The sequence below is a fragment of the Dryobates pubescens genome, chromosome 6 (assembly GCF_014839835.1).
Source record: "Dryobates pubescens isolate bDryPub1 chromosome 6, bDryPub1.pri, whole genome shotgun sequence".
Taxonomy (NCBI): domain Eukaryota; kingdom Metazoa; phylum Chordata; class Aves; order Piciformes; family Picidae; genus Dryobates; species Dryobates pubescens.
The window spans coordinates 21,431,318-21,455,718 of record NC_071617.1 but is presented as its reverse complement, the minus strand read 5'-3'; the positions used below and the strand labels follow the sequence as shown (position 1 = coordinate 21,455,718).

General features: G+C 45.7%; 1 protein-coding gene across 1 annotated transcript; it reads right to left on the bottom strand.

Annotated features, from left to right (window-relative positions):
• Positions 1-748: 748 nt before the first annotated feature.
• ZC3H12D (zinc finger CCCH-type containing 12D) lies at positions 749-10,694 on the bottom strand. The gene is made up of 5 exons (XM_009897071.2): positions 10,306-10,694; positions 6,683-6,822; positions 4,255-4,489; positions 2,483-2,589; positions 749-1,785 (listed from the first exon to the last, which is right to left on the bottom strand). The coding sequence occupies exons 1-5, from the start codon at positions 10,674-10,676 to the stop codon at positions 749-751; spliced, it is 1,890 nt and encodes a 629-aa protein (XP_009895373.2). The 5' UTR covers positions 10,677-10,694.
• Positions 10,695-24,401: the final 13,707 nt, after the last annotated feature.

Here is a 24,401-nt window from a genome sequence, read left to right as displayed (position 1 = left end):
TCAATGCTGCTTAAATTTTTCTTCCCCCTTTTGCTTGGCACCATCTTTGTTTTTCCTTTCTTTGAATTAACACCCCCTGAGCCTACAGCCCACATCAGGAGTTACACTGAAGAGGATTTCCCTGATTTCACTTGCATTGTGTGTGATCCCTGAGAAGTGCACCTGCAGCTAGCTTCGAGTGCTCTGGTGTACATCCACCACCTCTGCTAGTGACTCTGCTTTATAAACATGAGATGTGTCTCTGAAAGCTCAGGGCTACAGGCCTGTAGCAGGCACCAGCATGGACTCAAAGATGCCAGCTCTGTGTTAGGGGGAATAGGCCAGGTTACTTTATATTCTAGCCGAGCAAGTGGTCATGGGGTCATCTATGGAGACCCCTTTACTGGGGACCGTGGCTCTTCTACAGTATCAGAACAATAGGCTGGTACTTGAAAATATGTTCAGTGTCTCAAGGTATTAATGAAGACCTATGCCATCCTGAACCTAGTCACCAGTTAGGTTCAAATGATGATAGCCCTGTTACCCTGAGCCTTAACATTCACTTCCATGGGAGGTGAATGTGATTCCACTGCAGTGAACAGTGGCCTTTGCCCTGACTCAGTGCCCAGTGCTACATTGCTTATATTTGTGCTCCTGGAACAGTTACAACCCTTGTCATAAAGTCCTTTATTAATACTTAGTTAAGCCTCAGAGCAGCATCTTTTTTCCCTGGGACATGTGCTAGTGGTAAAGGTTTGATTTGGAGACCTCACAAGTTTCTGTGTCTTTGAATGAGTAAAGTCAAACTAGCAACATCCTTGATATCAGGGTACAAAGCCATAATGTGGTTCACCTCACTGTAAGGGAAAAGGGAGCACAGCTCTCTGTGTATGTTTGTTTGCTGAGGAGGAGGTGGCTTTGCAGCTGGGGTGGGCCAGTGGTCACTGCAAGAGGCATCACAGTAATCACAGGCTTTCTGGAAGAAGCCAAATCCGTTGCTGGAGTCTAACAGAGTGGGCTGCTGTGGAGACCACCTGGGGAAATGGTACTGCTGTAGCTGATGCTCATTGTAAACCTGAAGTGCATCAGGGGGAAGAGTTGCTGACTGTGGCAAAACATGGTGTTGAGGCTCCAGGGCCTGTTTGTGCTGAGCACCATCAGGGATGTAGCAACTCCTCTGCCCTGTCGTGTGCATGCTGCAGCACCCCCAAGGCCAGTTGTGGTCTGGGCGCATCCTGCCCCGCACAGGTGGGAGCACTGTTTGCTGAGAAAGGCATCCCCCTAAGCAGGCATGGTCCAAGCTACAGAGGTGATGAGGCAAGTATGGGCTGTGCCTGAAGTCGCCACAATCATGAGGACTGTCTGTCAGGTCTCTGTTGTGAAAGTTGTCTGCAGGCCAGTTGTAGCCGTAGGTGTCATCACTGATAGATAGAACTGACATCTTCTCCAGGAGAGGCTGATCTGTCACTGGCTTTGGCTGTAGCAACTGCTGGTCCAGTCCCAGGACAGAATTAGGGCCATTGGCCCAGGAACTCGACAGCTGCTCAGGACAGCTCCCACAGGACCACTCTGGACAGTAGGAAGCCCCTGTACTGCCACCAGCATCTTGCAGCATTTCTGTGCAGCTGCCACGAGGTGCAGGCTCTCCTCCAGTCCCATGAGGCAAGTGGTTACACTTCCCCTCTTTCACCAGGCTTAATGAGACTGTTGTATTGCCCCTGAGCTCATCAGCAACTGAGAGCTGAGCTTGGTGTGGTCTCTCTGGGTGGTTAAACTTGCATTTATTGCCATAGGTGCATTTTTTACCTGAAAGAATCAAAAAATAATCAAGCAGGAGATTATTGGTAGCAGCCAGCTCTATGCACCCATCACTTCTCTCCCCAGCACTGACCATTTGCAGGGGCATGGTTAGCACAAACAGCAAAGATGGGAAGTGCTGTTTTCCAGTTCAGTATTTCTGAGCCCACATTTAAATACTGCTGAGCTAATATTTCAGGGTGAAGCAGCACCGAAAGCAAGTTCCTGCTATTTTGGAAGAGTCTAATTTACGTTCCAGTTGCTGCATTCAGTGGGCTGGGAGACCTGCTGCTGTGAAGGGTTGCTTTAAAAACTGGTGGAGGGCTTTGTCTCTGAGAAACCTGCACAGTATTGGAAATCCGTTGGGAGGGGAGAGAGGGCAAATGTTTGTGTGGCCTTTCCCAAGTGCAACAGTGCACATCCACTGCAAAATGAGAAGTGTGTGCAGGCTGGGAGATCAGCATGGTCACGGTGCCTGGTTTGGGTGCTGCGTGCAGGCAAGGAGGGAGATGCCAGAAGCAGCTGCTGCCTCTGCAGAGAGTGAAGCCACTTAAGCAGCATCGCATGTTTGAGTCACCTTGACTCTACCACACACAGCAGGACAGCAAGTGCAACAGCACTTGCCCTTAGCCAAAAGAAAGTACCTCTGGACAGCAAGGGGTGGGAGAAAGAGGGCTGGCAGTTCACAGCACAGGGAGAAACCCACCATAGGGGCAAGGCTGCCATTTTGGTTCAGGAAGCGCTGGCTTTTTGCTGAGGAACGTACGAAGAGTGGGTCCGTGCCGGCCTAAGGGATCATCGGGAGGCATGAACCTGAAAAAGGAAAAAGTCACAGGGAAACAAAAATACCTCAAGCTTTTTCAGCTGAAGTACCATCACAACTTGTGACACAAGCTTAGGGTTGAATAGCCTTGTGATCCTTTTGTGGCCTGAAGGCCACCTGGTTTTCACAAGTCAGGCTGTGTTACTAGACACAATGCCCTTCTGCCTGCCATGACAATAATGCTTCAGCTTCACAGAGTTGGGTTTTTTCCTAACAATTCAAAATGGGAAAGGCACAACGGCTTGGAGTAGCTCTGGCTGGCCAGCAGCCCCAGCTGTGGCAGTGTTACTTCCTTTTTCTCTGTAGCAGCAGCAGCCTCTTCTCTGGTGCCAGCGCTGCGATCATTATCAGCTCCTTTCCACAACAAACTCTTCTCTTGGTTAATACTTGTAGGGGAATGAGAACTGAAAAGCCAGTAGTTAATTCAGAGCTACAGCTGGCCATGTATGTGGGGTGATAAACAGGATTCAGTAAAGGCTTCCTGCAAAATGCTCAGACAAAACTGTTAATTCTGTGCCAGTAGCTGCATGTGATGCTTTAGGAAGAAAATTCATTAGCATCGTTGGACTTGCTTGCAAATCAATCTGCACTGCACTCAGCCATGGAACAACTCTGTCAAATAAAGGGAGTTACTGCTAGGAGAGGAAGGGAGGCATCCAGGGAATTTGGCTATCCACATAATGGGACTGAAGCTTCTGACTTTAGACTATGGTTTTAGAGAATATCCTAAAGCTGTGCAAGAAGGTCCTGCTGAAAGTGTTCAAATGGGCTTCACAGTAACAGCCAGACTTCTGAGGAAGGGTTCTGAGACGGTCTGGCAATCCCTGTGAACCAGGGTGGGGGAAAAAATGTATAAATACTTGTAACCCATTAATAACTTGGAGATAATGGGATGGAGCTCTGAGGAACATCAGTGTGCTGATGTTCAGTGGCTGCATTTCTGTGAGCAGTGTTACAAGGAAGCTTAAAAGCAGCGACAAGCATTCCCATCCAGTTTTGTGGTGGGAGAGCCAAGTCTCTATCCTGACCCATGGAGAATGATGCTGTTGTGAGGCGGCTTCCCTGCTTACACTCATCCGTGCATGCTGGACCTCTCCAAGTGCATTTCCCCAGTCAAACTAGTGGCTAACGTGCAACTTTGCTACTAGGAAGCTCAGACAAGGTTAGTACCTACAGACTAAGGCAAATACCTTTCCCAGTGGGGATGGCTAAGGGCCAGAGAGACCAGTCCTTGTCTCTCTTCTATAAAGTTACGATTATGAAAGAATAGGGGAAAGTGCTGCTCTGCCTCGTGGGGGAATCAATTATGCTACCAGATAGCAAACCTCTTCTCACAGAATTAATTGTCTTTCTTATAGGAAATAGAAATTAAAAGATACAAAGCCTTGGTGTATCATCCCTGTTTGGATGGGAGAGAAGGAAAGCTGGTTTCCGGTACTGCCAATCAAATAGCGAAGTTCATTGAAGAGTGACATGGGGGATTTAAGACCAAAGCTGAGGGAATGTGATTAAAAGAAATGAGATAAGAAAAGGCGCAGTAAATTCCTTTCAGAAGAAGGCTCACATACTCTGCTACTGGCAGGAGGTGCATTGGTGTTGGCCCTGACTTGGCCCCTAATGTTCAAATTTGACATGGTTTAGCAACTGTCCCTTACCTGTTACTGACAAACGAGTACATGAGTAGTCGCTGCTCAATAAACCATTTCCACTCAGGGTTTTCATTCTGGAGATCCCGGTAATGGTCATTGGAAACAATGACACCATCCATCTCGTAAGCAACTTTCACTACATAGCGATCATTGTAGCAAACCACCCTCCTGCCTTTCACCTTCCGGGATGGGGTGTACACAAGGACCGATTGCTTTTCAAGTTCTTCAAGAATGTGCTGATCTGGTGAAGGGGGGACAGGGGTATTTAAAAAGATAAACTGGTCAATTACTAACAACTATGTGCTAGAACTTTACAGGAATCTTAGGATAGGATGGGATGGGATAGGATAGGATAGGATAGGATAGGATAGGATAGGATAGGATAGGATAGGATAGGATAGGATAGGATAGGATAGGATAGGATAGGATAGACCAGGTTGGAAGAGACCTTTGAGATCATCGAGTCCAACCTATCATCCAACACCATCCAATCAACTAAACCATGGCACCAAGCACCCCATCCACTCTCTGAATTCTGACACATGTCCCTTCTCTGTTCCAAGGACCGAGACTTCCTTATCCATGTCAAACTGAAAAAGCTCATTAGAAAGCCAGGATTTATCTTTGGTTTTCCTGGTGCACTCTGCTTGTCATGATTACCAAATTGAGATTCATTAGAAGGTTTGTTGCTTGGTTTTTTCCTTTAAATAGTGTTTTTTCCCAGCACAAGGACATATCATCACTCACAGGTCCAACACTTCAAAGTTGAACTGTGCTATCTTCTCTAAGGAGCAACAAAATCAAAACCATTCTATTTGCCTACGCTGACTGGAGATAAAGTCAGGAGATGTCCTATTTTGATTCTGTAGAGTTAACAAGAAGATATTAAACATTTTGTTTCCCTTGTCTTTTACTATACAATAGCATTGTGGTTATAAAATATACAAGATAAGAATGCTGTTAACAAAAACTGGCATATAATTCACAGAAGAGTGAAACAGATTATTGTTTTGCACAGCATCTTTAAAAGTCTTTTAAATTTCAAAGGGCAAATTAAACATTTCCTTCTTGCACTGAGTCTGAAAGATTCTTTAGCACTAGAAGGCTGCAGTTGGGTGAGTGATACAGAGCCACATCCTTACATGGAAAGCAGTTCTGTTGCTGACCAGAAGTCCACACATCCCTTTTCTGCATTAACAGGCTAGCACATAAAACCAGACTGTTACCTAATGTGGTCAATGGACATGGCAGAAACATATTCAAGAAAGAATAAGGTAGCCAAAAAGAATGAAAGCTTACAAATCCAAGTCTACATAAGTAACAATTTGAGAAGGAGACTGTATTACAGACCTTCCTGAGTTTAAATTCATATGAAGCACCAGGAATAGAATAGAATAGAATAGACCAGACCAGGTTGGAAAAGGCCTTTGAGATCATCAAGTCCAACCTATCACCCAACACCATCCAATCAACTAAGCCATGGCACCAAGCACCCCATCCAGTCTCCTCTCAAACACCTCCAGTGATGGTGACTCCACCACCTCCCTGGGTGGTGAGCAAATGGTGACAGCATCAAATTCCAGATGTTGCAGAACTTCAGGCAGCTTATAGTGGTGTGTTTTTCAAATGCATAAATATCTGGTGGGTATTTGGCAGCTTGAATATTAGGCCTTTTACAAAAGCCTGTACTTGTAAAATGTGACACACCCTGTTTTAAGTGTTATTTGTAAAATGCTGGCTTGAATTCTACACTGGCACACTGAAGTGCCTTCAATGCACTTTTTAACCTGCTAGCTGCTAGAAAGCTCTTAACCAGCCTGATAGGAGCTTTACTTGAAGACAAAATATGCCAGCCTGCTCAAAAAAAACAAAACAAAACAAAACAAACCCCACCACAACAAAAAAAACACCACTTATTTTGTTGCTGTGGCGGACTCATTCCTGCTTTGCAGAAAGATAGATCCTCAACCACCTCATCTGCAGACAACAAGCTGCTGGTACAAATCTGGCAGATCTATTTCCATACAAACTGAATCTCACCATCCTCCACAGACCAGCTGATGCATTTCCTTCTCCTGGAAGAGGTTCCCATGTAGCTCCTGTATTAGGCTAACGGATAATAGTCTTGCAGTAGTGAATGTGTTGGATACTGCTGATTTGCATAATGTGTGCAGTAATGTCATCATCTCCTGGCTGGCCTTAAAAGCTCTGCAGACTCATCATGAACTGACAAACTCCTTTGACTCAGCTGGCAGCAACATGTGCTTATAAAGCAGAAGGCTCAAAGCAGTGCAATGAAGCCTTGTAAGCAGTTTTAGCTGCTAGCCAGGAGCATGCAGGAATAAATTAGTCATTAAGTGATGGAAACTTGATACGCAACTTGTGCTGTTCTTGTGTCAACAGGGCAAAACCGAACAGGACTTTTCACACCTACCTGCAATAGGACTGTCTTGTCGAGGGGCCTCCTTTCTCCAGAGTGGTACAAAAACCTTGATGTGTGTGTGCCCCCTCTCTTGAAACCAATCCACTGCCAGCTGGATCCCCCCGCAGGAGAATACCTCTTTGTTGCCATGACTATAAAAAAAGAGGAGGAGGGTGAGGCAAAGCTTTCATGAAGTTTAGAGTTCTCTTTAACTGAGCCAGTATTGAAAAAAGCAAAATAAACAGCTTTTGTGTCATTCACCAGTTCCCAAGAAAACAACCTGGTAGGGTGTCCTGGTTGGACAGAGCCAAACACTCCCTCCAGCAGAATGAGAAACTGGTTATCTGAAGTTTGGGTAAGTTTCTAAGTTTGAATACTTAAAAGCGGAGTTGCCCTATCCCCCATATCTGAAGCACCTGCCGCATAAGCTTGTTGCTTCCATCTGTATCTGGATGGACTTGAGTCCTAAAGTACCAGTAAACTCTTAGCCTGAGTCAGGCCCTTCAAGTGCCTTGGCTGATAATGGTTTGAGGAATGGGCATTTCTTGTAGCACAAGCAGGAACCTACAGGGGTCTCTTGTGAGAAACAAAATGTGAGAATTTTCTTCTGTGCTGTGATTTCAGGGATTGCAGTGTCTGAAGCTGCTGCAACTATGATCACAGGTTCATTGTCAGACTGTACAAAACCTGTACCAGGGAGGATGGGAAATGCTGAAAAGACACTAAATCAGGGACAGAATCTGAGAAGAAATGGTCAGAAGCGTTTCAGGCCCATCTTTCTGTTGCCCTAGTTGGTGGACTTTGTCCTCACAAAGAGGTAGGAAAGCCCCAGGGCAGCCACTGTAGAGGAATTCAGGCAAGGAGGGGTCTGAAGAACCACCAAAATCCAGAGCAAGCCAAAATAGCTTCAAGAAAAATGATTAGAGGTCATATCCTTACCAAGTTTCTCTTGTAATTTACTTATCTAAAATGTCACTACAATGCAGTGGTTTTGTGCAAAGGAAGGCAATTTGTTAACTACCTCTGCACAAGGAAACAAAGCTCTACACAAAGTGCTAAAATGGATAAACTCTATGGTTGCATTTTGAGCTTTCTGGGTGGTGCTACCACACTCTCACTCAGGCTGTCAACTGTGCAAAGCAGGACTCTCTCACCTACCTGCTGTGATCAACCAGTTGAGGATTATGCCACAGCTTTGAATATTTCTCCCCATCACCATTCCCTGGATTTCATCTCTAGGGTCTGCCTACAGCAGCCTCACAACCAAAGCTCCATTTTTACACCTGATAAAATTTTCAGTGCTGACATGGTGAAACATCCAGAGGAAGAAACTTGGGGTTTTATTACTAGATAAAAGGAAAGGCTGGGTCTGTTTAGCTTGGAAGAGAGTGAGGGGGTGGAGCTGAGTGATATTTGCAAATATCTAAAAGGTGAGTGTCAGGAAGGTGGAGCCAGACTCTTCTCAGTGGTGCCCAGTGACAGGACAAGGGGCAATGGACACAAACTAGAACACTGGAGGGTCCACATAAACATAAGGGGAAAAAAAAAAATCTTCACTTTTGAGGGTGGCAGAGTACTGGAACAGGCTGATTGATCATTTCTTTTGCAGAGAGGCAAAACTGACACCCTAAGGAGGGTGCAGGGTGAAAATGCAAATGAGGCAGGAGATCTGGGAGCTGCATGAGCTCATGGTCCAGCCAAAGCTAAGCAATTTTGCTCTACTGTGTACTTTTCAACCTTCACAAGCTGCCCTGACCTTTTTTGGATGGGATTTCTCCCTTCATCCAGAAGATGGCATCACTTGCTTAGGCTCCAGTTGCTCTGGGTGTTCTTGTCCACTTTGCCCTCTCATCAGAGGGCATGTGGTCTCATCCCACCTCACAGAGTCACAGAACTGTCAAGGTCAGAAAGGACCTCAAAGATCATCTAGTTTCAACCCCCCCTGCCATGGGCAGGGACACCTCACACTAGATCAGGTTGCTCAGAGCCACATCCAGCTTGGCCTTAAAAATTTCCAGGGATGGGGCTTCTACAGCCTCTCTGGGCAACCTTTTCCGTTGTCTCACCACCCTCATGGTGAAGAACTTCCTATCATCCAATACGAGTCTAGCCACATCCAGTTTTGCTCCATTCCCCCTAGTCCTGTCACTACCCATCATCTTAAGAAGTCCCTCACCAGCCTTATTGTAGGCCCCCTTCAGATGCTGGAAAGCCACAACAAGGTCTCCTTGGAGCCTTCTCTTCTCCAGACTGAACAGCCCCAACTCTCTCAGTCTGTTTCCATAGGAGATGTGCCCCAGCCCTCTAATCATCCTCATGGCCCTTCTCTGGACACATTCCAGCATGTCCATATCTTTCCTGTAGTAGGGGCTCCAGAACTGGACATAGTGCTCATGAGAGTGGTGTAAAGGGAGAGAATCACCTTCCTTGACCTGTTGGCCACACTTCTCTTGATGCATTCCAGGATACAGTTGGCTTTCTGGGCTGCAAGTACACACTGCTGGCTCATGTTGAGTTTCTCATCCACCAGCACCCCCAAGTCCTTTTCTTCAGGGCTGCTCTCAAGCCAGTCACTGCCCAGCCTATATATGTGCTTGAATTGCTCAGACCCAGGTGCAGGACCCTGCACTTGGTCTTCTTGAACCTCATGACATTGGCTTGGGCCCACCACTCCAGCCTGTCAAGGTCCCTCTGGATGGTACCCCTTCCCTCACACAAGAGCTGATCAAAAGAGCAAGATTTCTCAACCTGCAGGGATGGGTTGGCCCTGCTGAGTGGACAGTGAAGCTAGTGGGGAAATCCAGTGGATAGCCAGCATGTCCTGGACTCCCAGCTACCTGGATCTCTGGTTAGTCATATTGCTTGGGTGAACAGAGGCCAAGCCACTGCTTCCTTTGGACCTCCCATCAACATGGATGTGCCAGGCTCCCCACTTGTACGAGTGCCTTCACAGTGTCTGGGCACTGCTTAGGAGATATAAGTGGCCAGGATGGCTTGCTATGACATTTCCCAGAAAGAGAATCAAATGAGACTGTTCAGTACAAGTCAGCTGTCAGTTCCCTGATATTTCCACAAAAAAATAAGCCAAACTGAAAACCAACACAAACAAACCAGAAACATTGATGAGGTTTACTTGCAAGTCAAAACAGTACAACTATGATGTTGCTAGGAACTACAGTCATCTGTCTTTACTTTCCCTCTCCTACTTAGGTTAGTTGGGCTCTTCTGTCTAGCTATCACTTTTTTTGTATCACTCAGCATCTAGGGTCAGCAATGCTAGGTGCCCCTGTGAAAAAGCAGGGAAATACAATCGTGAGCTGCTGAAATATCAATGGGAGAGTAAGCTGCTGAATCATGCTGCCATAAACACTGGTGGTTAGCCAGCTGATGGCTTATAAAAGGTCACAATGCAGAGTGAGGCAGTGATTGCATTTGGTGTCCATATTTATGGGCACAGAGGCAGCAGTCCCTGGAAACTCTGCCTCAGCCAAAGAACAGGAGTAAGTGGTGGTTCATACATGACATAGCAGATGTGTCAGGGCACCTCTCATTTGAAGAAAAAGCATGATTCAAGCATCAGCTTTAAAATGTAAAAGCCTTGGAGGAAGAAATTCCTTTTAGAAAACAGAGCTTACCTCATTGCAACATTGCTGCCATCGATCACAATGGGTCTCAAGTAATTGGAAGAATCACTTTCATCTTCTCTAAACCACTTTGGCCCCGGCGTAGTGCTACATGATCCACGGGCAACAAGTTTTAGCGAGGAAGGCTGAGCCTGGCTCTCCACAGCTTGAGGTTTACTTCCCATCCGAATCAGCTCTTTCAACACATCATCCTCCAGGGCCTCTTGGCCTAAGTTCTCCAGCACCTTGCAGATGTCCTGCTTACCATAGCCCAGTTTGCAGAAAAAGTCCAGCTTGCTCTTGTGCCCTTCCACCTCTGCTGTAGAACGTGGTGGTTCTGGTTTGCTAGACAGTGAACTGGCCAGTGCCATCTTAGCAGGCATTTACTTTCCTCTAAATCCAGTGCTCCTGTTTCCCCAGCCTTGTCCAATAGACATCAGCTTCAGGGAGAGAAAGATTAGAAACAATGAAATGCAGGTGTTAAGAAAGAACATGCAATCGCCCCTATTTGCCTAGTGCACAGCAAAGAGAATTGAGCTATCTGATCAACTGTCTTCTCTCTGAAGGCACCATCCAGTCTTCTCCTGGTATTAAAGCACTCTTCTGGTCCACTCTTGTTTATAAAAGCACTGGTGTATCCCATGCAATGTTTGTCACTCTCCAGGCATTGTGTCAGAGAGGTGTCATCCTACCTCATGAGCTATGCAAGCCTGTGTGTACCCAGGCGTGCTGTCTACGCAAGTTTGCTCTTCAGCCGTATCTCACGGGAAATGATACAAGAGACGGTGTAAGAGGGGATTTTCAGTTTGCTCAGCGTGGTTTGTGAGCCACAGATAAGAATCTACTGAATGTTGTTGAATGAGCTCAGAGGCCGTAGCAACAAGTACAGCAAATTTCATCGAGTGATTTAAGGAAATGCTTGCAAAGTGGCCAGGAACTCTGAAGTTGTTTTTGTCGTTTTGTCTTTCCTGGTGTCTGCTCTCCTGTGCTCACCCAGACAGGCCTGACGCAATCCTGCCACGCATCTGTTCCGGCGATGCCTGGCTTGGACTCTTTCCGTGTTATTGCGACTTCATTGAGAACTTTTCTATTCAGAGAAGCTGCTTGGGTGTTGAAAGCTGCTGTTTGGGCAGTGGTTGGAAGCAGGCAATCTGTAAAGTGGTTTCAATTTTACTTATATTAATTGCCATGAGAAACTGGTATTTCAGAAATGAGCGTGCAGAAGTAGCAGAAAGCTGCTTCAAGCTTCTGCAGTACTGCACCAGTTACATTTCTGCTCTACCCAGTAAATACAATCATACAATAGAATCATACAATCAATAAGGTTGGAAAAGACCTGAGAGATCATCAAGCCCAACCTATTACCCAGCACCTTGTGACTAACTAAACCATGGCTTAAAGCGCAATGAAGGCTATAAAGGAGCTGTGGTGGGCTGAAATTACCCACCCCACCCCAAATGATTGGAGAATTACTCCCAAAATAAAATTCCCAGACCAGCTGAGTTGGAAGCAAATGAAGCTGTATTTACAAGCAAAACTAAAATCTGGAAGTATGAAATGTGATGAATATGTACAAAATACACAACATCTATGTGTATTTACAATTCATAAACAACACAAGAACCCTCCCTGGACAAAACCAGAGGCTGCCAATAGCTTCCCCTCCTCTTGCCCCCTCACCCCACTTCCCCCAGACAAGGGGGAAAGAAAGAGAAGAAAAGCAGAGTAGCTTGTTAGTGCTTAGCCACAACAAATAAACACAGCCAAGGTCAGCAAGCCAGCAGAAGCAACCAGCTAGTATCAGTTACAGGCAAGAGCCAAAAAGTGAGAGTTAGTTCATACAACTAACTTTATGTTAGTTATCAGACCAGTGAGATTATTTAGACCTTATCACTACTTTTCTTTTACATTCAATGGTAATTTATCTACATCCTATCACTTTCTACTCAAAATCTGTGGAAAATTTCTCAGGCATCAGCCTCAAACTGCCACAGCAGCACACTCAGGCATACCCAGAGCTGCTTCAGACCAACAAGCACAAGAACAGAAAGACACACATGGTGACCTCTCATCCATCAAGCCAAACATTTTCAGTCACTGTTGGGATACCGGCACCAAAGCTTCTTTTGCCACATCTCTGCAGTTATTGCTGCTACCTGGATAAAAGCTGTGCCTGTTTCACCTGCTCACTAATTGTAGTCAGCAGTGACACAGAATTAAATGACCAACAACTACCTATATGACAAGCGCAGAGCCACAACCACACAGTACCCACCAGCTCCCCTTGCCAGTCTGCCCTGCATGCTGCAGGCCTCCTGACAACCCCCTGCTCAGAACTGGGACATCTCCACAAGGTCAGAAGCTGAAACCATCTGGAGGAATGCATGGGATTATTGGAGTTATTGTAGACAGAGAGACAGAAGAAGAGCCTGAATGCAGCTCCTCCACAAAGCATGAAGAGCCCTCCCCCCCTCCTCCCTGATTGTGAGAAAGAAGTCTGCACTGGGTTCACTTAATTTTAAACTGGTTATTTCAGCAGCAGAACCTGGCAATTAGTTAGAATCCCACCTCATACAACTTTTACCTTTACTTTTCTGTGTGGCCTTATACCTTTCAGTTATTCTTCTGTAAGAAATCTAGCACTCTGTTAACAAAGTGACAAATAGCATCAGCAGAATAAAAAAATACCTTCTGTATGTGGTGTACCTAAGGAGAAAGCAGTTACCATGTGTATTTTTCCATCTGAACCAAAGCGTTGCTTATTTTAGCCGGCAGACTTGACTGGTTTTCCTCACAGAACAGCCCTCAAGTGTAACAGTTTTTACATCTATTCCTTGCTTTTAATTCATGGACCGAAGATGAAAAAGTATTTGTCTCCTTATTCACTACTGAAATGATTTCTCAGCTCTGAACTCCACTAATGGACCCAGCCATAGCTGAAGCTGGCCACAGCTGGTCAAGCAGTTTGGAAAATCCTGCTTCCAGATGTGTGGTCCAAGGCTCCAAACACCTAACATGTACTGCTTGATTTGTATTTGATGTCTAGAGTATTTTAATAAAATATTGTGAATGAGAAACTTTAGTTGCTCTCTGTCCTCATGCTGAAAATATTTAATTACTTATTTGAATAGCCCTGACTATTATTTTTAAAAGCCTGTACTTCTATCTATTCTGATCCCCCTTTTTCTGGTGGGGTTTTTTTTAAATATCAGGGCAATTTCCCACATCAGCATCACACTGTGTTGTGTGCATGCTTCTCCTGGATTGCATTGGAAAGCAGATCAAAGTTAGAATTTTACCAGACAGCATTCCATCTGTAGAGGGTGCAGAGACCATGTCCATCTCGCAGGCTGCACCTCACAGCCCCAGCAGCACACATGACAACATGCTGGATGAAGGCTTCTCGCCATGAGAACATGCTGGATGAAGGCTTCTCACCATGAGAACGTGCTGGATGAAGGCTTCCCATCATGACAACGTTCTGGATGAAGGCTTCTTGCCATGATAACATGCTGGATGAAGGCTTCTCGCCATGACAACGTGCTGGATGAAGGCTTCTCACCATGACAAATTTTCCAGCCTCATCCTAGGAAGTCCTGATCCTGTGGTTCACATTTACACACTTTGCATGCTGGCACATAGAGGCAGCATTTGCAAGGTTTGCCCCCTATGTGCAACCCTTGGTTTGTTGAGCTGGGGCAATGCATGGGAAACACTGAGCTCTGGGTTACTGCCTGGGGCTGATACAAACCAGTATCAGCTATCGGCAGCAACATGCACAAAAGCAAATGTCAGGAGGAGAAATTCTGCATCACAGAGTCCATCTCTTGCTATCATAAACAGGTTGTGAAATCTCATTTATAAACTTCATGACCTTTGTTCTCAAACTTCTTAGATTTCCTCCTGCCACTTTCTGCCCCCTCACTTCAGCAGACCCTGCTGGGAAGCTGCTTTGGTTCTCCCTCCACTGAGACCCAAAGTCTTCTCATTTCCAGGCAAAAGTTATCCACAGGTAATCTTGTGCTCTAGCTTAAAAAATTACCCCTCTAGCTGCAATGTTGTGCAGCCTCTTAACACAATTAGACAGACAGACAGACACAGGGAATGGCTTTAGTCATATTTCCAAAATACTATTTTAATCTTAACATTTTAGCTATTAGAAAAAAAAAATACCTTTTGACCAAAAATCTGAGACACCTCTCAAAGTCTTTTGTCTTTTTTTATTTTTTGACAGATCTGGAAAATTAGAAAATAATAATTTAATTTAAAACCAAACCAAAGCAAAAACTTTCCAAAATAGCATAGGTTATGGTCTAATTCCTCATCTTGTATGACTTCAAATAATAGGTTTGCCTAGGCCTTCCACCAGGTGTTTGTTTCACTCGTAAACAGCCAGAGCAGGCCCAAGTGCCCACAGGTGTGTGTTCAAGAAGCCCCTCTTGTAGCAACAGGACACAGAACCACGAGGACCAGCTTGACTAAGAGACAGCTATGGCTCCTCAAAGCCTCCATGAAAACCTCACAGGCAGGGGGCAGAGTGGACACAGCCCCCAGCCATGCCTGATACTGAACTGAAGTCAGAGCAAGTTTGGGTGTTCCCTAAACTAGGCATGCATGCCAAATAACATCGGGAGCACAGGAACAGCTCCCAGCCACACTAGTGCTCCTTCTCGCACCTTAGGTCTGGGCCACCTCTCCTTCTACTACTGTCCCTGAGAATCATGCTGCAAAACACCTCAGCCTGACAGCCTATTCAAGCCCTTCCACGAGCTGTTTCTTTGAAAGACAGTGAGTGGCTCTGCTTTCAGAAACCCAGGAATTTTTACTTTCACAAATCAGAGATGTACATAAACTCTTAATAACAAGACCAGTCATTTATTGTCTTGAGGAAAACACTTGTCCTCCCCTCTGCCTTTGCCAAAAACAACACAACCAAACTCCCTAGAGCGCAATCTGTACTCACAGACAGCTCTGCACCTTACCTGACAGCTGCTCATTCTGTGTCCCAGCAATATTGTTCCACCATTCACAAGCCAGAGGCAGGATTCGGAGCAGCACTGGGCTCACAAGGAAGTGGTCAGCCTGTATATAGAGACGTAATGACAAGGCTGGTGTCAAGTGAGCACAAACAAGCACAGTGAGCAGGTTAGAGCTCATTCTACAGGAAGGTTTTACTTCCTCGTTTGGCTGTCCGGACTCTCATTTAACTGTGCAGGCTGACAAACGTTCACTTCATCTCTCAAAAGGAAAAAAAGACAAAACAAAGAGGTTCCACGCAGATCTTAGTTCTGAGTCACAGGCAAAGGTTAACTAAACCCGGTCTGGCAAGGATCCACAACACTGGGCAGTGCTAAAATGGCATACGAATTCTAAGGTAAGTGAAAAGTTTTCCACCAGGGAAAGTTAACCAAACTATTTCAGCCTCATTCCTCTTGCATCTCACAGATTTCTGACCTTCAGGAAGGGGGGGAAGTAGGGGAAGGGTGTTGCAGAGGATCCACAAATCAACATTTTGCTTATCATTTGATATTGCAAAGCCTCATTTCAACACCTCCACATCTGAGGGCACCTGCTCTGGAAGACTGCAGTACAATAGCAAAAATCAAACCAACCCCCCTAACCAACTCATGCCTCATCTGAAAGCCTACTTCAGAGACACACAGCCTGTCCACAGCAAAGACAAAAAGGCATTTCCCAGTAGAAACCTGAGGTTTTCCTCTGCTTGTTGCTTATTTTGCTGCAAATAAATATTCCTGAAATCCCCTTTTAGGCAGCAGGAAGCATTGGAGCCTCAAGGAGGAGTTAACATGTGAACACTTTGGATGTTGCAGAGCAACTCTTCAGGCACTGCATTCTTTGTCCACAGGGCCAGGGAGGGTGGAGGGGTAGCCCTTTCTGATAGAGCACCTTTGCCACTGTTGTAACACATCAGAGCAGGGCCGCCCTTTCTAGCACAGAAATTCTTCCCTACTTGCTTACTCTGTGGGAGGAAGCTTGGTGGCCAAACCCTTTGTGGTGACATCCTGTTTATTCCAAAGACTGGCTGCTGGTAAGCAAGCCTTGCCACCGCTTCCCAGATGGTTCCAGTTGATGGTTATGCCTCTGCATCACACCCAAGCCCTCAGAAATTCTCTGGGACCCAGGCTGTCCAGCTGCTGTGTAAAGCAGTGCCCAGGCAGTCACCAGATGAAGGGCAGCACACTGCCTCCTCTACCTTGCCTCCTGTACAAAATTTCCCCTGATCCACAAAGGTCTGGCTGTGCAGGTTAGGGACTACAGGAATAGGAAAAAGAGCAGAACACCCACACCTCTGGAGAAGAAGGATCTTCTTTGCTCTGTTTAAGCTTGCAGCATGCCACATACCTCATCACAAGACCACCCCAGAGCAGTACTAATGGAAAGAGAAATCGACTGCGAGGAGAGCAACAGAGCAAAGCATTTGACTTTGCAAAATACTATTTTCAGTCCTACTTCTCAGAAAAAAAGGGGGGTTTCTTTTACTACATTAGTAACAACAAACCAGAGCTTATAAAAAGAAATGAGAAGGAAACCAGAGAATTTTGCACTTCTCTTTCATTCACATTGAAACAACTAAATGCATCCACTGTAAAAAAACATGAGCAAAAGACTTCAATGTCATTAAAATTCTATCCAGCCAGGAAGACTCCCCAGTCCCTGAAATCTGTTATGAACCTTCACCTGGCAATTGCTAACTGAGAAGCAAAGGACCATGAGAAAGAAAGGATCATGTTTATTTTTTCAGATAATCTCAAACTCTTCTGTTCACCAGCACTGGTAAACATTTGAGCCCAACCCAAGGCTGTGGTTTTGTAGATATTTCCTTTCTCTGCTGTGCTCTCTTGAGCTGACAAGCACACCAAGTTTCCCCAGTGCAAAGATTTGCTGCTGCTCAATGGCATTATGTTCAAGAGGGAAAGAGCTGCAGTAGGAGAAGTTTTTAGAGGGGGTGATCCCCTCACTAGGGCAAGTTCCTATGTTCAACTGCAGACTGAGAGGATTTACTGGTTTGTGAAACAACTAGACCTGCACCAGAAAGAATCATTGCCAGCCTTAAAGCAATACAGCCTTGTTGTGGTAGCTCTTGGAGGCTACAGAGAATCACTCTGTGCAAAACCACTTTCCTGGTGGTGTTAGACTTTTATATGGAAAAACCCACATTCCCTTGGAACTGATAGTGTGGACCATCACAGCTACACACCCCAGTGAGCTCTTTGCTTTGCTAAAGGGAACAGTCGTTTACTGCATTAGCGCCAGAGAAAAGTGTTATTAATGACTCTATCCTCTGAAAAAGTTCACCTGCTGGGAAACCCAAAAATGTTTAAGTTGCCATAGCATCACTGTGGAAATTTTTTAGTCCCTATCCAGCAGAAGACAATTGGAATAAAGTGAGCAATTAAACAAATGCATGTCTATTGCCAGGAATATTTTAAGTAGTTTCTGGAACTAATACATTCTCCATTCTGCTTCAAGCAAGAGCATCTCCCTACCACCTTCATAAGGCTTGAGTGAGACCTTCAATGCTGTAATCTCTCAATTCAGTCTCCTGATTCACTAAGAACACTAAGAGCTAAGTCACTGTTACAGTCCCAGTTTAAAATATGACGTCTCACACACCGTTAGGTAAAGTCTAGACATTTTCTTCCAGTGAAATTCTCTTCCTGTTGGAGACCCTGGAAATTTTGACTTGATCCAGGTGTTCACCATGAAAATTTACATCACTAATTTACCAGGGCCTGCTAGAGTGTTGGATCAGTTATTGATGGGCAGCCCTGTATTCAATCTGGTAAAGAGTCAGTATCTTTACAAGAGGTATTTTTACATGCTTGTCTTTCTTCTCTCCCCAAAATTACACAGCAGGAGTGAGCTGTGGTGGGTTGAAGACCAGAAAAGAACTGATTTCAATAGTACAGCAACCTCTTTTACTTCTTGGAAAATTACAATCCATCTCGAGATCTGATGAAGCAGGATCCCAGCTCATTGTTTTTTTCCTAAAATGTCTGGTTTTCCTCTGCCTTTAAATATAAAAAGGTACTGTTATGACTCAAGTGCTTTCCACTGGGTTTATAATAAAAAGTACCTTTTACAATCAGAAAGTCCCAAACAAGTTTCAAGTTCAAAAGTCATCTGCTGTTCAGCTTAAGATTACAGAAGGCTCTTGGAACCATCTTTCAGCTTCAGTGATTTATCATATGCATGTTAGACTTAAGCTTTCACATGGTTTACTGATGCCTTTTAACACAGCTACTGTATTTAACCAAGATCATACTGGCCTGCTTACTGAGAAAAAAACACATTGCCAGTAATCAGATTAAGAGTTTTACATAAAAATACTGCCCTGCACCTGCAAGTATTCACATAAAACTTAGTGCAGTTTAATGTTTTTCAAATTGCTTATGCTCTCTCCTATGTATGCAACAGGTGATTGATAGGAGAGACATTATCCATGCTCTAAGAAGCTTCTAAGCTAAACCTGTCCTCCTTGTCAGTAACATACAGGTTTTACATGGGAAAATCAGGCTGTAGAAGGGTGAGATGAACAAAGGTCACAACATCAATAGATGAGGGGTGAGCAACTGATGTCGTTTACCTGGACCTGAGCAAAGCCTTCGACACTGTCCCGCACCACATCCTGGTCTCCAAACTGGTGACACATGGGTTTGATGGCTGGACCACTAGATGGATAAAGAACTGGCTTGATGGCTGCACCCAAAGAGTGGCTGTCAATGGGTCCATGTTCCAGTGGAGGCCAGTGACAAGCAGCCACTCTTTGGGTGCAGAGAATCACCTCAGGGATCAGTCCTGGAACCAGTCTTGTTCAACATCTTTGTCGGGGCCATGGACAGTGGCATTGAGTGCACCCTCAGCAAGTCTGCTGATGACACCAAGCTGTGTGATGCAGCAGACACACTGGAGGGAAGGGATGCCATCCAGAGGGACCTTGACAGGCTGGAGAGGTGGGGCCCATGACAACCTCATGAGGTTCAACCTGACCAAGTGCAGGGTCCTGCATCTGGGTCGAGGCAATCCCAGGCACAAATACAGGCTGGGCAGTGGCTGGCTGGAAAGCAGCCCGGAGGAGAGAGACTTGGGGGTGCTGGTGGATGAGAAGCTCAACATGAGCTCTCAATGTGCACTTGCAGCCCAGAAAGCCAATCAGATCCTGGGCTGCATCAAGAGAAGTGTGGCCAGCAGGTCAAGGGAGGTGATTCTCCCCCTCTACTCAGCTCTGGTGAGACCCCACCTGGAGTACCGCATCCAGTTCTGCAGCCCCTATTACAAGAGGGGTATGGATGTGCTGGAACGTGTCCAGAGAAGGGCCACGAGGATGATCAGAGGGCTGGAGCACCTCTCCTGTGAGGACAGACTGAAGGAGTTGGGGCTGTTCAGTCTGGAGAAGAGAAGGCTCTGAGGTGACCTAATTGTGGCCTTCCAGTATCTGAAGGGGGCCTACAAGAAGGCTGGGGAGGGACTTCTCAGGATATCAGGTAGTGATAGGACTAGGGGGAATGGAATGAAACTGGAGGTGGGGAGATTCAGGCTGGACATGAGGAGGAAGTTCTTCACCATGAGAGTGGTGAAGCCCTGGAATGGGTTGTCCAGGGAGGTGGTTGAGGCCCCATCCCTGGAGGTGTTTAAGACCAGGCTGGATGAGGCTCTGGCCAGCCTGATCTAGTGTGGGGTGTCCCTGCCCATGGCAAGGGGGTTGGAACTAGATGATCCTTGTGGTCCCTTCCAACCCTGACTGATACTACTATGATACTATTATGAAGGTAAGAGCAGCAATAGATTCAGAAATGCTTGTGAACTTCTTGAAAATGTTGAATGCAGCTTCTCAAATGTGAAATTTAAATGCTTGTTAAATAATTAGTAGTTTGGGAGTTTGCTTTGTTATGGTTTGGGTTTTTAACAAGTGTAAGGAAGCAGTAGAATTTTACCTACAGAGTGAAGATTCTTGTCAGCCCAGAACCTGGGATGCCTGGCATGCTCTTCCATCCATCCATGCATGAGGCTATGCAGAAGAACTCTTCCAGCACACATGTCAAAGGAGGAGCAAACACCAAGTCACTGTACCAAAACAGGATTTTGATGAAGCAATGCTTACATTTTGCTAGCTCTCTAATCCACTCCAAGCACAACCTGGGTTTATACTTGGGGAGTTTGATAAACACAGTCATGATCTTTCAGAAGAGAAACAGGAAGCCATCAGCAGAGAAGGCCAACAGACATCAGGCAGAGCACACACCAGGATGAATGCAGGGTTATCCTGAATGTTTTGGGTCATTGCTTACTGTATCACCCAGACTTGAATGCCATCTACTTGTATACAATCCTTACGTTACTTCTACTGACTTGCATGATATCCATCATGGGTATCATATTTGTTACTTCCCTTGAGATAAAGGAATTCAATAGAACACTCTAAGGAGCCGTCTTTTACACCTTTAACCCCTGGACAGAGAGCATGAAGCCTTCCCCTTCAGACAAGGCTCAGCTAAGTCAAAGTGAAGAATCTGATGTTTGTGCTGCAACATATTCAATGTTATTCTCAAGATTAGAGAGGAACATGGGGAGGTGTTTTCCATTTTGTTCTTTAACCACCACAAATACCAGAGGTCAACACTGAAACTGAGGCTGGATATAGAAGTGTGAACTCTCGTTAGAACAAAAGAAGTCAATTCCAGCTCTCAGATAATAAACGGTCCTGTCCACTCCAACCCCTGTGGCAGGAGAGGAAGAGCAGGAAATATTTGTGGTTTCCGCTGACCGTGTGGCTCTTTCATGTCCTTCCCAGAAGGACCACAAGTGCGCAGCCAGACCTTCCGATGACTGCAGCAATAAATCCCAACCTGCCCAGACTGCTCGCCAGGCCTCCAGAAGGGGAGGCTGAGGGGGGACCTCATCACCCTCTACAACTACCACAAAGGAGGCTGGAGTGACGTGGGGGATTGGTCTCTTCTCACAGACAACAAGAAACAGGCTCAAATCATGCCCAGGAAGGCTCAAGTCACATATTAAGAAGCATTTCTGCACAGAAAGGGCTATCGGGCATTGGGACAGGCTGCACAGGGAGATGGTGGAGAGGAGACAACATCCCTGGCAGCATTTAAAAGGTGTGTGAAAGTGACCTCATCAGGTTTAGTTGTAGTAGCTTAGCAGTAGTGGTGGGATTGTGAGCTCTGTGTGAGTAGATGCACTTGATGATCTCAAAGATCTCTTCCAACATCAACAGTTCTGAGTCTTCATGTGTACCAGATGAGCTGTGATCCCTCCTGTGCTAGCAGAGTAAACCAGACATGCAGCCTTCTTTAGAGGTCCCTACGTTTAAGTACTTGCCTCCAAATAGGGAGTTTTCATGCCATCATTTAATCTTTTATTAATATCACCTAATTTTTTAACATCCACATTTGAAGGTCTCCTCTTACCCAGGTAATTTTAGAATAGAATAGAATAGAATTAACCAGGTTGGAAGAGACCTTCGAGATCATCATGTCCAACCTATCATCCAATCATCCATTTTGTCAATCTGAAGATACTGGCTATGTTTTTAAAGCACTAAGGCATATAGAAAATCAGAAACTTGAAACCTTCTGGAAGTATTTACTTTTTAACCCTTTATTCTGAAGGCTAGCCAATGTGAACTGGCTGCTTACTTTTGTACTGTACTCACATACACTTTCTGGTTTTAAGCATTTACTCATTGTGAGAAAAAAGCCACTTCTGCAGCAGAGAAGAAAGCACACTCACCTGAAACAGGGTGTTTGCTTATACAAAGTTCTGTATTTCCCAGAGGTGGCTGGGGTAGCTGAATCCTAATGACCCCTGTTGCAACTTTGTGCTAAGTCACTTTTATACTCTCTCTTCCATAAGAGGATCTCTGATGTTCAGCAAGAATCCAGCTTTTTCCTCAAGACTGGAGGCCTCCTTCCTCTTTCTATGCCTAGCATTTCCTAAAAGCAGCAAGAACGAATTTACTTGATCATAGAATCACAGCATGCATTGGCTTGGAGGGGATCTGTGAAGGCCATCTTATCCAGCCACCCTGCAGTGAGCAAGGACATCAGCTCCACATCCTTTTCAATTTTTGCCAGTGGTTTGGAGGGGATTTTTTTTGTGGTTTTTCAGTGTTTTGGAGTGAGAGTTTTTTGCATGTTAAAAACATGCTGTGGAAAAGAACCAAGGACAGCATATCAGTACAGGCTAAAAGGAGGAGGAGTTAGAGAAAACCTACTACCTCAGCAGCATGACCTCAAATGGGATGCTGACTTGCTGGAACAAGTCCAGAGAAGAGCAACAAAGTTGGTGAGGGGTTTGGAACATAAGCCCTACGAGGAGAGGCTGAGGGAGCTGGGGTTGCTTAGCCTGGAGGAGACTGAGGGGTGACCTTATTACTCTCTACAACTACCTGAAGGGAGGTTGTAGACAGACGGATGTTGGTCTCTTCTCCCAGGCAGCCAGTACCAGGACAAGAGGACACAGTCTCAGGCTGCGCCAGGGGAGGTTCAGGCTAGATGTTAGGAAAAAGTTCTATACAGAAAGAGTGATTGCCCATTGGAATGGGCTGCCTGGGGAGGTGGTGGAGTCGCCATCACTGGAGGTTTTCAGGAGGAGACTTGATGGGGTGCTTGGTGCCGTGGGTTAGTTGTTTGGGTGGTGTTTGATTGGTCGATGGGTTGGACGCGATGATCTTGAAGGTCTCTTCCAACCTGGTTTATTCTATGTATGTATATTCTATGTAAATGCATCATATCATGGCCTACTACAGTTCTTTGGAAGTCTTCTTATGCCAAGACTGAAGGTAGAAACTTTCTAGACTGAACAGTGAGCAGTCCTCAGCCCCAGGCGCGTTGACAGAGTCCTCTGGGGCAGCAGGCCCTGCATCTTGTTCAGACTCCACAAGGACTGACTCAGGCCCCTGCAAGTGCTCAGTGGCTTTTGGCAGGAGACAGCTATGGAAACCCTGGACTTCTAGTTCCATGCTTTGAAACACACAAAAGTTAGAAATGAGAGATTCAGAAAAGGCAGCTTCTTGGGCAAATATACTTTAACAAAGCAAGGGCAGGGTAAATGCTGCTAGAAAGCACATTCCTGTACCAAATACCCTCTGTATTTCTGCTCACCTGGGCTCTGGATATTCTCAGCATCTGTCCTGGACTGCTTAAAGATCTGCTTTTGTTCCTTCAGTACCAGCCTCCCCATTCAGCAGGACTTGGACAGGCTGGAGAGCTGGGCAGGGAGAAATGTAACGAAGATCAAAAAGGGCAAGTCTAAGAGACTTGCACCTAGGTAAAGAACAACCCCAAGCACCAGTATAAGTTGGGGACTGAGCTCCTGGAGAGCGGTGAAGGGAAAAAGGACCTGGGGATCCTAATGATAGAAGGTTGACCATGAGCCAGCAATGTGCTCCTCTGGCCAAGAAGGCCAGTGGCATCCTAGGGTGGATTAGATAGAAGGGGTGTGGTCAGTAGGCCAAGAGAGGTTCTCCTCCTTCTACTCTGCCTTGGTGAGGCTACATCTGGACCATTGTGTCCAGTTCTGAGCCCCTTGGTTCAAGAAGGACAAGGAACTGCTTGAAAGAGTGCAGTGCAGAGTCATGTAAACGATTAAGGGAGTGGAACATCTTCCTTACAAAGAGAGACTGAGGGAGCTGAGGCTCTTTAGCTTGGTGGAGACTGAGAGGTAACCTCATTTCATGTTTATAAATACATAAAGGGTGAGTGCCAAGAGGATGGAGCCAGGCACTTCTCAGTGATTCCCAATGACAGGACAAGGGGCAATGGGTGGAAGCTGAACCATAGGAAGTTCCACAGAAACAGAAGGATTATTTCACTGTGAGGGTAACAGAACACTGGAAGAGGCTGCCCACGGGGGTTGTAGAGTCTCCCTCTCTGGAGATATTCAAAACTTGCCTGTATCCATTCCTGTGTGATCTGGTACAGGTGATCCTGCTCTGGCAGGGGGGTTGGACTAGATGATCTCTCAAGGTCCCTTCCAGCCCCTGATACTCTGTGATTCTGTAACAGAAGCACCTTAATCAGAAGTTCACTTTCTGCACACAGTCCGTCCAAATGCTTGAGCCAAGCACAGCT